At 44.5% G+C, this 13,732-nt stretch overlaps 1 protein-coding gene across 1 annotated transcript in view; it reads right to left on the reverse strand.

Annotated features, from left to right (window-relative positions):
- LOC119379322 (band 3 anion transport protein-like) overlaps nucleotides 1-13,732 on the reverse strand; it is a 160,548-nt gene that overhangs the window by 54,740 nt on the left and 92,076 nt on the right. Inside the window, 2 exon segments of the mRNA XM_037648600.2 lie at nucleotides 1,531-1,670; nucleotides 6,093-6,424. Of these exon segments, the coding sequence (XP_037504528.1) occupies nucleotides 1,531-1,670; nucleotides 6,093-6,424 (472 nt within the window).

A 13,732-nucleotide genomic window follows, 5' to 3' on the forward strand; every position in this document is an offset into this window, starting at 1 on the left:
CAGGAATTTTAAAATATTTTTTTCACCTCTTTAGAAATGTTCGCTGCCAGCAGATAACCATCTCATGTAGTTTTAGCGGGTCGTTGAAATCGGTTTATGAAGAAATATAGCATGACTGACTGTAAAGTGATTAGATGATTATTTGCATTGCAATTACAATTAATTGCAGTAAAATACACTATAATTTATTCTAACACTTCCACTAGCTTTAAATTTGGTCTCCGTATCGTTGGCATGAATTTAGGTAAATTCAATGCATTTAGAGACAGTTGATCATAATGCGTGTCACAAAGAGTTAGAGAATATATTAACATGTTCACGCTAGATAAGGGAATGAATGCGTGTTGAAGGCTGACATGGAAGGCATCTATGTAAAGCAATGTTTAGGGTTACTGTGTAGATTGTTATCGTGTTTGGCTTAAGCTGGCTATGTTCCTTTGTGCAATTATCAAAACAATCACTCTGTTGTTGTGAATATTGGGTCTCTCATCCTACATATGGATAATGAAAGCTGAAGGTTGGAGATGAGAGGGGGGGGGAATACCTTTTGAGGTGTGGACAGCATACCTTGTACGAACATGACAGAGCATAGGCTTGGGCATGTTGGTAATCCATTTCACTATTCTAGCGAATGTTAAACAAGACAGAGGACAGAAGAATGACATAGTGCCATGTCCGTGTCGTTCTTCTGTCCTGTCTTGTTTAACAGTGCGCTAAAATAGTGAAATGGACTTGTAGGAACAGCTGATGTTGTTCCTGGCTTCAAAATGACATCGCCAGATGGTTCTCTGGCCATATGTCCGTCAATTATGAGGTGGCTATACTTTCCAAGTTCCAAAACAACACACTGTTGCGGTGTTTTCTAACAAATTTCATATGGCCTCGCAGTGGAAAAGACCAAGCACACAGCACTGACGCTACAGTGGAAGGTATAACTACAGCGGGTCAAATGATGCTCTCACTCAGGTGCTAAGTTGACTGAGTGGAGCATGACACTGTGTCCACTTGGCTTCATCATTTCGCAGTGAACCTGATTGCATGCAAGTTTTTGCTCGCTCACATCTATAGCAGCCATGCTCCTGAAAAATTGTGAAAACAAGCTGTGCCTCTTTTCAACTGACTGATGTCGTGACCATTGGTCTTTTTAAGGGTCAAGGAATAACTTGTTGAAGCACTTCTGATGGCATTTGATGTGCTGTGTCCACACCTAGAAATATGCCTCACACTCCAACTGCAGCTTACATTTAACAAATTTCAGACAAAACATTTTAAAAGTATGATGTCATGTGGTATGTTTTATATGAAGAAATGTGATCAGTAAGAAAATTTACAAGAGGCTTCGAGGCATATCTGTTATGTAGCACAGCACACAGGGAATAGTTAGCCAGATTGCCGACCAACATGAATGTGTTACATCGGCAAAGCAAATGTGACATTAAAAGTAAGCACCGTGAACAGCTAAGTTATGTTTCCGGTGCTGATTGGAAAAGGCCTCACAACAACAAAAAACTCAAACAGAATATTAATTACCCAAAATAAAAGCAACTTTGTGCTGGCCCCCATCAGATTCGTTTTGCTCTTGTGAAGAATCTCGGACAGTTGATGATAAGGGGACGTCAGCATACTGCTTTCCATAATCTGCAGTTCGTGTGTCCAGGTTTGGAAAGAAGCTGCACATCATTACAAAAAGAGAAAATAATTCAAGAAGCTGATATAACCGTACTGTTGGAAATTTATGGAACAACAAATCGTCAAGGCTCAAAGCATAAAAGTTAAAGGCAATCAAACAAAATTAAATTAAACGTAACTAGTTGGGCCTAACAAGAGAAAGGGTGGGGAGCCCGCAGACCTTAAATAAAAGTACAGGAAACAATGCAGGAAAACAACAGACTGCTGAGCTAACAAATTGGTTTGTAGAATGAATTTCTCTGTGAAGAATGCTTAAACTATGCAAGCAACTTTCACACTTAAAAAAAAACAAAGAGAAGGGTAGTCAAAATACACAGAATTTTAACAGTTGTAAAATTAACTGTCAGCACAAATGAAAAACTACAACAAGAGATGCTCATTTCCCTAGTTTGACTAAGGAACGGAACACCAACAAGGCTGTAGAAAAGGCTTACAAACTCTTTATCTTTCACTTAAAACTCGATCTAACGAAACCCAATTTTACAAATTTCGCAATCTAACAAAACAATTCCCATTCCCCGGCAGGTACCCAAAGGGTTTAATGTCATCAATTAGAATTAACGAAGCTTTCATGGCGCTGAACTCGACCCAACAAAGTTTTTCCAGAAATAAATGCGCAAAAATGCAATGATTTCTTTCCAACCTTTACACAGACTGCTTTTCTTCGGACGTGTGCTGTAGCGCTACCGCGTTAAAACATCTCGCCATCCTAGTTACAACACTAGTTTTATTTTGACGAGGTTGCACGCCGCAGTCGGTAGCGCTTTTACATATCAAATGGTGCTGGGCGGTATTGCTTTGCTGCCCCTGCAAATATTCCCACAGGAACACGGTGGTTGCTTTCGTTATTTAATGGTTTATGTGACAGACGGCACTGATCGTCTCCTTGAAACTTTCTTGCTCTGCCTGCTTGCATATTAACTACATTTATTCTCCCTTTCTTTACATATCGGCAGCTTGTCGTAGCTTCACGTAACCGTCTACCTCGCCTGCATCGCCCGGACATGGGAGGAATTCATACTAGGGCTGCCCTCGCGGACGTTTCACATGTGGCAATAGTGGCAAATAGAATGCTGCGGTAGCTTTTGGGCGACGCTACGTTACAATTTTAGGTTTCGAAAGACCGAAAAATTCCTTCGATTTTACGAACTTCTCAATTTAATGAAATAATTCGAGCGCCCAGTCATCACTTCGTTAAATCGAATTTCAACTGTGCACTATTTGCACTTAGAAAGAGCACTTCTTGTTCACGAAAGTGGCAAGTCACCTGGGTACAAGATTAGCAGATACAAAAGAATCCATTTTTAGAATCCAGGCAGGCAGTGGCTTGCTGCCATCAGAAGAGGACACACAATAAGAGAGTAATGCCATTCATTCATTCATTTACTCATCCATTCATTACACAAATGAATGAATGCATTCATGATATAAATTATTCATTCATATCATGGCCTTCCTAGGCTCAATTCAATTCTGCAATTCTTCAGAGCAGGTCTCACAAAAGCTTGGCATACAAAACTCAACAAGCGATGAACCTTTCTTCGTGCTAATATTGATCATAACGTGTGGATGGATGCTATACTTACCAAAAGGATGGCTTCAGCCTGTGACTTGCATAGTTTACCCATTACTTATTACGTAAAAGGTGGAATCCTGATGTTCTTACATGGATCAAATAGTTACTGACAAATCATTACAGTGAATCTTTGTTTAACAACTGCAGCTCCAGTTCCCTCTCAGTGACTTAAGGAGCCCTGCAAGGATTTGTTCTCAGGCCCCTTTTGTTCTTGATACACATTCAAGACCTGCTTCTACAAGTACCTCCACACACGCACAAAATAAATAAATAAATAAATAAATAAATAAGTAAGTAAGTAAATAAGTAAATAAGTAAGTAAATAAACAAATAAATAAATAAATGGCAAGGCCAAACCAAACCAACATTATTTTGCCGGTGCTCCAGATGCATTTCAGCATATTGCAGCTAGATACACTCATTCCACAATTATAAATGTTAACATATCACCATTAAAGGCAGAATTCAATTTATCAAGTCATTCTTTTAGCATCATATTGTCATGCTGTCACAGAGCCACAAAATGTTTTACAGCTTTTTTTTGCAGCCTCCCATTGACGCCGACGGAAATGGCAAAATTGCACCTGGAGTGTCCATATAATTGCTATCGCAATAATAATTGTAATGAAACCACCCTTTTAATCAATGTTGTATACTATCAACATATGGCAATATTCAGAAATTACTTGCAAAGATTCTTGCGTGAAAACCATAAGAGTTTACACTGTAGCTTCATAGCTGCTTTTGGATGGATTACAAATTTCTCCCTTTCATGAATCTCTCTCCATCTTGTGATAAATGACGGGTAAATTGTCAACAAGTAGGCATTGCTTGTAATATGCTTCACTGTCGTGCATGATGACATAAAGACCACACATCTACATTACTGATCTTGTAATTGGGTAGCAAATGATGGTGATTATGACGATCATAACTTGTCACTGGAGACCGGATTTTAGGCAAATGCCTATTTTGTTCCTTGCGTTCCTATCGCCCCACTTTGATATATGAGTGTGAATTAGAGGTTAGGAAGGGCTTTTATAGTGTTTTTACAGTGCCTATGAATGCCTATTTTTGGTGTTTGTGCCTAAATGCCTATAAGTGCCTATAAATGCCTATTTTCAAAATCCATGCCTACATGAGCACTATTTAACCTCAAATTTCGCTTTCGAGTGCAGTTTGAGACCATTATTCATGTTACCGGGCAACACAGACTCTTCCGAACTCTATGGTGTTCAACCTAGTCCTAGTTCAACCAACTTCCGGAAAACAACCGCTCACATCAGTGAAATGGGATGCTCCGGCCACCATAAACCGCTGCGCTGACATGGCCGAGCGGTTGGCGAATGCGAAACCGTGGAGAGTCGTCAGGGGGAAAGGGAAGCAAAAAGCAAAAGAAACTAAAAATTATGATAGCTTCGCACTAGTGCTGCCAAGCCTGAAGAAAGAGCGGAGCTGGGTGGCCTTCCTTGTTTCTCTTCATTTTTCTCTTTCCCTCTGTTTCTTGTATCTCTTTTTTGTATCTGTTTCTCCTGATTTCCTTCTTTGTCAGTCTCTTTCTCCCTCTTTCTATATTTCTTTCTCTTTCTTCCGTTTTTTCCCTCTCTCTCTATTCATTGCTTCCTCTTAATTTCTGTCTTTTCCTCTCTCTCTTTCTTTGTCTCTCGCTCTGTCTAAATCTTTCTGTCTTTTTTCTTTTCATGTCTTTGTACCCTTTTTTTTCCTCTTCCTCTTTCTATCACTTTCTCTCTCTCCCTTTCTTTCTCCCTACTTTCTATCTCTTTCTCTCTCTCTCTCTTTTTCACACGTTCGGTTTTGTTTGACTCGCACCTGCTGTACACAGTAGAGGGGCTTGCCCAATTCCTGTGACGCATACCAACCCGAAGAGTTTTGCATGACTGAGCACAAGTTACAGATAGCTTAAACAGCTTCACTGTACTGAGAATGAAGACAGCGCATGCTGGTTCATGATGATTAGAGTTTTTTTACAACGGAGCACAAGTTACCGACAGCTTAAACAGCTTCGCTCCTAAAATGTCATGTGCACACGGCTTTTGTTTTGTTCGCAATGTACTTCTTAAGGTGTTCACCGACAGGGGAGAAATTGACCCTATGCGATTAGACCCGGCCAATACAAGGCATCCCTCCCTTCTGGTCTTTTAGTTGTCTGGCTATCTGCTTCTGTGCTGCCCTCCTCAGCCATGCCAAAAAGAAAGGGACCCAAGAGGGTGTTGATTCGACAGTGGACACTCGACTCACCATGGTACAGAATAAAAGGAGAGGCCGTATTCTGTGAATCACGTGGGAAAAAGGACAATTTCACAGCCATATGTTCAACTGTTGGCGCCTTTGTGCCATCATAAACAATAACATTTTTTTCTTTCCTGTCATAGATAAAGGCCGTGCACATGTTCATTTGAAATTATTTGCAGTTACGTAAAAATTTACTGTGAGTACATTTACAATGTTGGAAGTTAAATCGTGTTTTGCTTGCCTATTTTGGGCGCCTAAAACACGATTTTTTATGTCGTCAACCATTCAAGTGGAGGCCACCACAATATACCCTGTTAACCTAATTGCCAATTTTTTTTTAATGTAGGATGTGAACTCTACGTATCATTTCATGCACAATAATTAATTGGAGCTTGATCCAGAAATTCCACAAACTGAGAGTATGAGCAATGACTCATGAGGTTAACATTTGTTGCTCATAGTAATGGGAACACATCAAAAAGGCCACCTAAACAAATTAAATAATAATAAGCCAACAAGCATTACCAACAACACAACACAATAACAGCCAATGCTCAAGAGGAAAAAAGCTCACCCATAACTTCCTAATGGCTGGTCATCGGGTGAAATGGACGACTTCTTCAAGGATGACTTCAACGGCTTCTCAGTCAGAGACACATCAGAAGCACGTGGCTTTAATTGAGCTGGTAGAAATTCAATCTCTGGCTCCGTATCACTTGTGACAAAAATGCGAGGTGGTTCACGGACACTGGTGGTCTTTGTATCTTTTGCAGACTTGCCTTGTCTTAGGCCACTTGGACCTGGTACATCTTGCGCGGGATCACTGGGCTGCTTTGCCATTTTGATATCTTCATGGTCATCGACCTGCTCCACATCAGTGGTCTCTTCAGTATCCTCTTCAGAGTCCTGTTGACCAAAAACATGGAGAGGAGAAAATTTTGGATTGAGGATCACGCACAAACTTTTATACTAGAAAAAAAAAAGGAAAGCAGAAAACAATGTTCAATGGCAAAAGAGGTGCCTCTCTCTTGCCAGCACTCAAACATAACAAAATTAGCTGGGCTCCATAGTACCAAACTGATTAGCACTGTAAAAGTTAGACCTGGGGTCAATCAATTAGGATAGCCATCATATCAAATATTTTGTTTACTAGGCAAGAATCCAAAGGCTATGCACTAAAATTTGCAAAAATAAATCAATGTGTACTCAGTTCAATAACCCATTTACTATGACCATACGTGTAAACCAGTGAACATTAATGTTTGTAAAGATCCTGTGGTCGGCACAAGGAGAGAATACTGCTCACAACTTTGTAAAAGTAGTTTTCCTCTGAGTGCACATATTTTATGGGGCATGTACACATCTCATCAACAATGATCTACCTTTAGACAATCTATCTTGGAATACACAGTGAGGACATGTCTTGAATATTGGGAGTCCATCCTAATATGGGATCTTCTTCACAACAGCTTCTTCATAAGCATTATCCAGACAGAACAAGCAGAAGTTCTACTGGAATCTCGTATGCAGCTACCTAATGAGAACATCTCCATCTTTACAGAAGCAATGACCCCCCTCTTCCACCATGTGGAGCTGGATAGGTCTGAGGAGAACAAGGTTCATTTCCTCAAGTACAGAGTTAAGCAAAAGCTCTTCACTAGACAGATGTACAACTCTCCTGAGACCATAACAGAATTTCTAACAGAAGCAACGAGGACTGCAAAAACTGTGCAGAAATCTAAGGAATCCGCTTTGACGACCTTCACGGGACCATAAGAGCTGTTGTGCGCAAAGAACTGTGTCACATATTCCCTTCATCACAAACTGACATAGAATGAATTACCAACATGTTCTATGAGAAAATTCAGCAATTGCTGGGAGGTCCTGAACCAATGATACCTCAGCGAGAAAGTCATGAGCTACTGCCATCTCATTCCCCAGGCGTACTAGCATCATGGCCCTGTAACGTCCCAATCCAGTCTGCCGCCACCACCACCGATGCCAATTTGCCCGCCTGTCATCCAGCACAATGTCTTGAGGAAAATTAATCTACGGTGCATCCCCATCCACTTTGAAGCAGGACACATCTACTGGTGCCTGTACAACATAAGACTACGAAGGATTGCCATCAATGTGCTGTGTGTGCTGCGAGGTGAACACAGTAGAAACACAGTGGAGTTTTTACAATCTTGCTGCTCTCCATTGCTATAGTGCTATCTCTTACCACAGTACCAGCAATACACTGACCAAACTTGTGGTCAGTTTGCCAGCCCATATTTGGAAATCTAAAGCAGCAACCAAGGGAGACGAGACTGCTGCTTGGTGAAATGATCATGATGCCCCGCAGATATCAATGATGCTTCAACATTCATCTCGACAACGTGGGAGGAACACACTGCCATTCAGATGAAACCTAGAAGCAAACTACACCACCTAAAGACATAATGTTGCAATTTAACAGGATATAAAGATGCATCCGTGATCTAATGCCATGACATAACGGCAATGCATGAACAAACTACCGACCTTGACCTACTTATCGATGACCACAATGTCACTGCTCTAGTGGCCACAGGAGCTAACTACTTCATCACCAGTGAATACTTTGCCACTGCTAAAGTTAAATTGAAAAGACTAATTAGCAAGAACTTGCCAAATTACTGAGTGATTATCAAAGTGAGGGCAGTTGTTTATATGCGAAAGTTGTAGGGTGCCACAATTATACTCTCGGCGGGTTAGTGCCGGCGCCGTCGGCGCCGCCGTGCCATTCCGTATATATGTATGTGTATATATAGGTATACATATACAGTAAAATTTCGGGCAAGCGTCCGCACCCAAGCAAGCACCCTCTCCTATTTCACTGCTAATTTCACATTTTTATACCGTTCCGGAAAAGCGCCTTCCATCTCCGTCCACCCTCTTTTCGCAGGCAGGGTTCCGTTTGGTGTCGCAGAAGTCTGTTGCCAGACTCGGGGGTCAATGTGCCAGACTGCCGCTAGATTTGGCGGCTAAATTTGCCCCTACAGTTTCAGCTTTCCCGTAAAGTTCCTGTGTAAAGTTCCTGGGTTACGCGCGCCCCAGTGACACGGGCACACCACGGACGCTGGCACGGACGCTGGCACGGACGCACGCCTGCCCCGAAGGGGCAGGCGCGCGGGCTAAACAGCGCTAAACAGGCCAACCGGCCATTGCGCTAACGCTCAATGGCCGCACTCGCGAAGCGAGGGCGAAGCCACGATTAGGTTTCCGCGCCCGAAGGGCGCAGAGGGCTTTCACTGAGCAACAGGAAAATAATGTACTCCCGTTTGCGGGAAACCATTGATGTCTATAGCGTTGAAACGTCTCTCGAAGCCAGACAAAGCGCCTGCCAGCGGATTACACAGCAACCTTACGGAAAACTGGAACTGCAGGGGCAATTACCCCCAAGTCTGGCAACAGACTTCTGCGACACCAAACAGAACCCTGCCTTTTCGCACCCCTATCTGCACCGCGTCCATGCAACACTGGCCTGCTTGAATCCCATCCAATCCTGCTTAGAATCCCGATATCTAAGCACCTGCGCGTGAAGTTCGTTGTCCAAATTTCTTGTTTTTTCCCTCCCTTGCATAATGATCGCACCCCGAACTCAGTGCAAGACCCCAAAGACGATTTTCAAGGTCCCGCGAGCAAAAGCATGGCCTTCGAGATCTGTATTCCAAGATGATACCTATGACGACTTAGGCAGCAAAAGTAAAGCCTCCGAGATCAGCGTTTGTTGCTTAGCGCTGCTGCGTTGGCTCATCATCGGAGGTGCTTCTATGCCATGCTGATCGCGCTACCATTGAGTTTCTTATATTTGTGAGCTGCCGTTGTGATGCGCCGTGCCACGAACGTGAGCGAGAACACTTCTGAGGAAGCCCACATGCACTCCGCTTTTTTTTTTTTCGTCGGGAAGAATTTGCCGCCTCCATCTTGAACTTTGGTGCCACTCCGTACTTTTGACATAAAGGGCGTTGCCGCGTGTGCTCGCGCGCTTATCCTTTCTTAGAGGGGGTCTCAACAGATGGAGTTTTACGTCCCAAAACCACGATACGATGAGGGACGCCGTAGTGGAGGACTCCGAAAATTTCGACCACCTTTGGGAACGTGTACGCAAATCTAAGCACACGGGCCTCTAGCACTTCGCCTCCATCCAAACGCGGCCGCCGCAGCCACGATGTTTGCGTTGAATGCATATAGACAGTAGATAGTTATAGTTTAGCGTTAGCATATGATAGCACCGTGCCGCAAACGTTCGTTGCGGACAGCGCATTTTAGTTTAGCGGGATAGCGTTTACGTGCCCAAGCTGAGACGGTGGCGTCACCTAGCGGAGGGTGAATGCGTTAAAAAAAGTGAAAAGAAAAATAACTGAGAATGCTCGCCCGTATCCCCGCACGCAACACTATTACTATACTTTTTTTTCAGGGGCGTAGCCAGAAATTTTTTTCGGGGGGGGGGGGGGGGTTCAACCACATTTTATGTATGTTCGTGCGTGCGTTTGTGTGTGCGTGTATATATATACGCAAGCAAAACTGAAAAATTTCGGGGGGGGGTGGTGTTTGAACCCCCCCCCCCCCTTGGCTACGCCCCTGCTTTTTTTAGCAACAATAAAAGCAATAAATGCGAACCACGCACCAAAAGCGAAACTTTTTATGTTGCAGATTTGTTTACACCGTTTTTCTAGTTAGGCCTAGGGACGTTCGAAAGTGGAAGCGATCTCAAAAACTACGCTAAGTTATCCGTAATACTCGGGCGTCGAAGCTACCTGAAGGCAAGCGAAGCCATTCTACGCAGTCGCTTGCTGCGAAAGAAGTGAATCCGTCCTCATCAATGCTAAATTCAGTTCGAAGCGGGCGTCCAAAACCGCCGCCATGTTGCACGTACACTACGTTAACCACGCAAACACGGTAACGCTAAATCTGAAAAATAGCGTGCGTGCGGTAAACGCTACGGGTCATATAGCATACTGCGCATGCGCATTTCGGTCCCTCTATTCCGCTAAGCCCACTATTCCGCTAAACCCTCTAAACTATAAGACAGTTAAGGCGCGTTTACACTAGAGCGACACGACACCGATTTCGGTCTGCCGACTGTCGCCGGGAGTGTCTTCTGTCGTGTCGTCGTCATATTTACACTGCAACGACGCCAACAGTCAGCAGATCGTCTGTGAAAGACGCCGTCCGCGTGTTATCGTGCTTTCAGCCTTTCGTCGACCGATTCTCTTGTCACACAGAAGGCGCGCACAGCGACACCGACTAAACTTGCGCACAAAAGTTGAAAACGGGGGACCACCTGCTGCTCATTTAGGCCGTCCTCCGCCCTCTACCATTGTCCCTCTCGGTGTAGCGGCGCGCGGCCCCCGCCACCCCTTCCGGCTCGGGGAACGGGGGTGCGGACAGACAAAGGGAAGCAAAGCAAAGACGTCGGAGGGGTACGTGAGATGACCATTGTCAAATGCTCGAGGATGTCGAGGGGGATCCCCCCTTCGACATGGGCAAATTTTCGCTCGGCCACAATCTCCCAACGACCTGCCGACGACCAGTCTCCCGATGCGTTTTGCTGGTGTTTTTGGTCTGCCGTCATGTTACACTACTACGACATGCTGTCTTTGGAGGCGTCAGGGTCGTCGTCGGCCTAGTGTGACGAGACGGTCCAGCGACATCGTCGGCGGGCGACTCGTCGGCCGACCGTCGGCGTCTGCCTCGTGTCTGCGTCGGTGTCGTGTCGCTCAAGTGTAAACGCGCCTTTATAGTTTAGCGTTAGCGTGATAGCGGGGGTTAAGGGAATAGCGTTACCGTGCCGCAAACAGGCACGTAGGCAAGGGGGGGGCCCGGGGGGCCCGGGCCCCCCCCGAAATTCGTCCAGCCTTTTATGTTCCCGGGCAATTTTTTTTCTTTTTGCCATGAAAAGACTTTCTTTCGAATAATTAGGCCTTGGGCCCCCCCCCCCCCCGAAAAAAAATCCTGGCTACGTGCCTGGCCGCAAATGTTGGTTGCGGAAAGCGTGTTTTATTGTACATTCGACTGGTCATTTTCGAGTGCTCCGCAGCCGCTGAAAAAAGTATGTAAAATAGCAACTAATCATTGTTACTAACATTATCGGGTCAAAACATGATCAGGAAAGAGAAACATGACTTGTATACCTGCTTGTTCTCGTTGAAGAGGTTTGAAGCTGTTGAATTCAACAGTTTCAAACACAGCCAGAGCGCTCTCAAACGACCAGCGAATGTACCATTAGTTTAGCGGGATAACGTTTACGTGCCCAAGCCGGGACGGTGGCGCCACCTAGCGAAGGGTGAATGCGTTAAAACAAAGTGAAAAGAACAAAAACGAGACTGCTCGCCTGTATCCCCGCACGCAGCAATATTACTCCTTTTTTTTAGTGAAAATAAAAGTAAATAAATATGAACTAAGCACCAAAAGCGAAAATTTTCATGTTGCAGACTTGTTTACACCGATCTTCTAGATAGGCCTAGGGAACACCGTGGCCTAGGGGCGTTCGAAATGGGAAGCGATCTCAAAAACTACGCTAAGTTATCCGTAATACCGCGTCGTCGAAGCTACCTGAAGGCAAGCGAAGCCATTTCGCACAGTCGTTTGCTACGAAAGAAGTGGATCCGTCCACATCAACGCTAAATTCAGTTAGAAGCGGGCGTCGAAAACCGCCGTCATGTTTTACGTTCATTACGTTAACCACGCAAACACGCTAACGCTAAATCTGAAAAATAGCGTGCGTACGGTAAACGCTACGGGTCGTTTACGGTACTGCGCATGCGCACTTCGATCCCGCTATTCCGCTAAACTGTAACTGTCTATAACTGTCTGCCAACTAAGTCAACGTTTCATCCCTAGACTGACCCCCGAAAATACCCTAGATTGCATGAAAAATCTCTAGATTGACTTTTCAAAGTCGTCATTCAGGTTAATTTACATTTAAAGGGACACTAAAGGCAAAAAATTCGGCAGATCCCACGTACCGTGGGAGTCGATGTTATGCGAAGCATGCGGCGGGTAGGTGACTGTGGCGTAACTTTTTTACTGAGCGGCACGTTACAAAATGACGCTAAAGATTTGTATAAATTTTATACGCACACATATATATGTTGAAGAGCCGCATATGTGTTATGTAACCGAATTGTTTACGGTTGGGTAACGCTGCCACTGGCAACGTGGGTATTACCAACACCAGAAGCGGTAAGCTGATATGTAGTGCTTATACGTGTCAGAACTCACGCACGTTTTACGAACCGGTGTGCATGTGTGCAAGAAGTTCTTGACAGTTCTTGAACAAGGGCGTCATCACCGTGATCAGTGAGCACCAGCAGCTGGTCATGACTTGTTATAGGATCCGATCGTGATCGTGGTGACGAGGGGTCCATGTGTGGTGAAGTATGTTGTATAGTAGAGCTGTTGGAATTCGTGGATGCCTCGGTCATTTCATCGACAAATTGTCTGTCGACAGAGCCGGCGACATGTCGGAACCTGAAGCCACCCTTCGCGTTGGTGAGGTATAGGCCGTCGAGGCTGGTAGGCCTGGATAGTGCTACGTAGACCAACATCAATGGATGGTGTTTGTCATATTCGTACACTACCTGAGCGTATGTGTCCTACGTAGCCTAGTCTACAAAGCGGCTGTCAATCAATCTGGCATCATCCTCGGTCAGCATGAGGCCATCGCCCAGCCTCGTTAGAAATAAAGAGGCCACTGCGTCGTTCTGGTGGACGAAGTGCACTTTACGGTGCGGTGATGTGGATATCATATGTAACTTTCGCTAATGTATTCCTCCGGGCTCGAGCAATGCTTCAATATAGCTTGCTGAATCATAGAATACAAACGTAATCTTTATTAGACTGCTATAAAAGCGGAGCCAACACTGGAACTACAGAAGTTGATCTGATATGACGCCTGTATCGTAGGAGTAGCCATCGTTGGAGTATCATGTAGTGTTCATTGCTTTCTTGTAAAATTAGATAGCCAGCACCACAACCACAATTGACTGTCACCGCTATTACGCCTGGGTAGGCTGTTCTACCAAACCAGTTTATAGACCTGGCGTGGCTCAGTGGTAGAATACCTGATTGCCACGCAGAATGCTTGGGTTCGATTCCTGCTGCGATCTTAATTTTCATTCTTTCCATTCGTTGAGTCAACGCTGCCGATGTTGGTTTTCCTTAACGCTCTAGCATGTAAGTTAC

This window comes from Rhipicephalus sanguineus, chromosome 1 (genome assembly GCF_013339695.2).
Source record: "Rhipicephalus sanguineus isolate Rsan-2018 chromosome 1, BIME_Rsan_1.4, whole genome shotgun sequence".
NCBI lineage: Eukaryota > Metazoa > Arthropoda > Arachnida > Ixodida > Ixodidae > Rhipicephalus > Rhipicephalus sanguineus.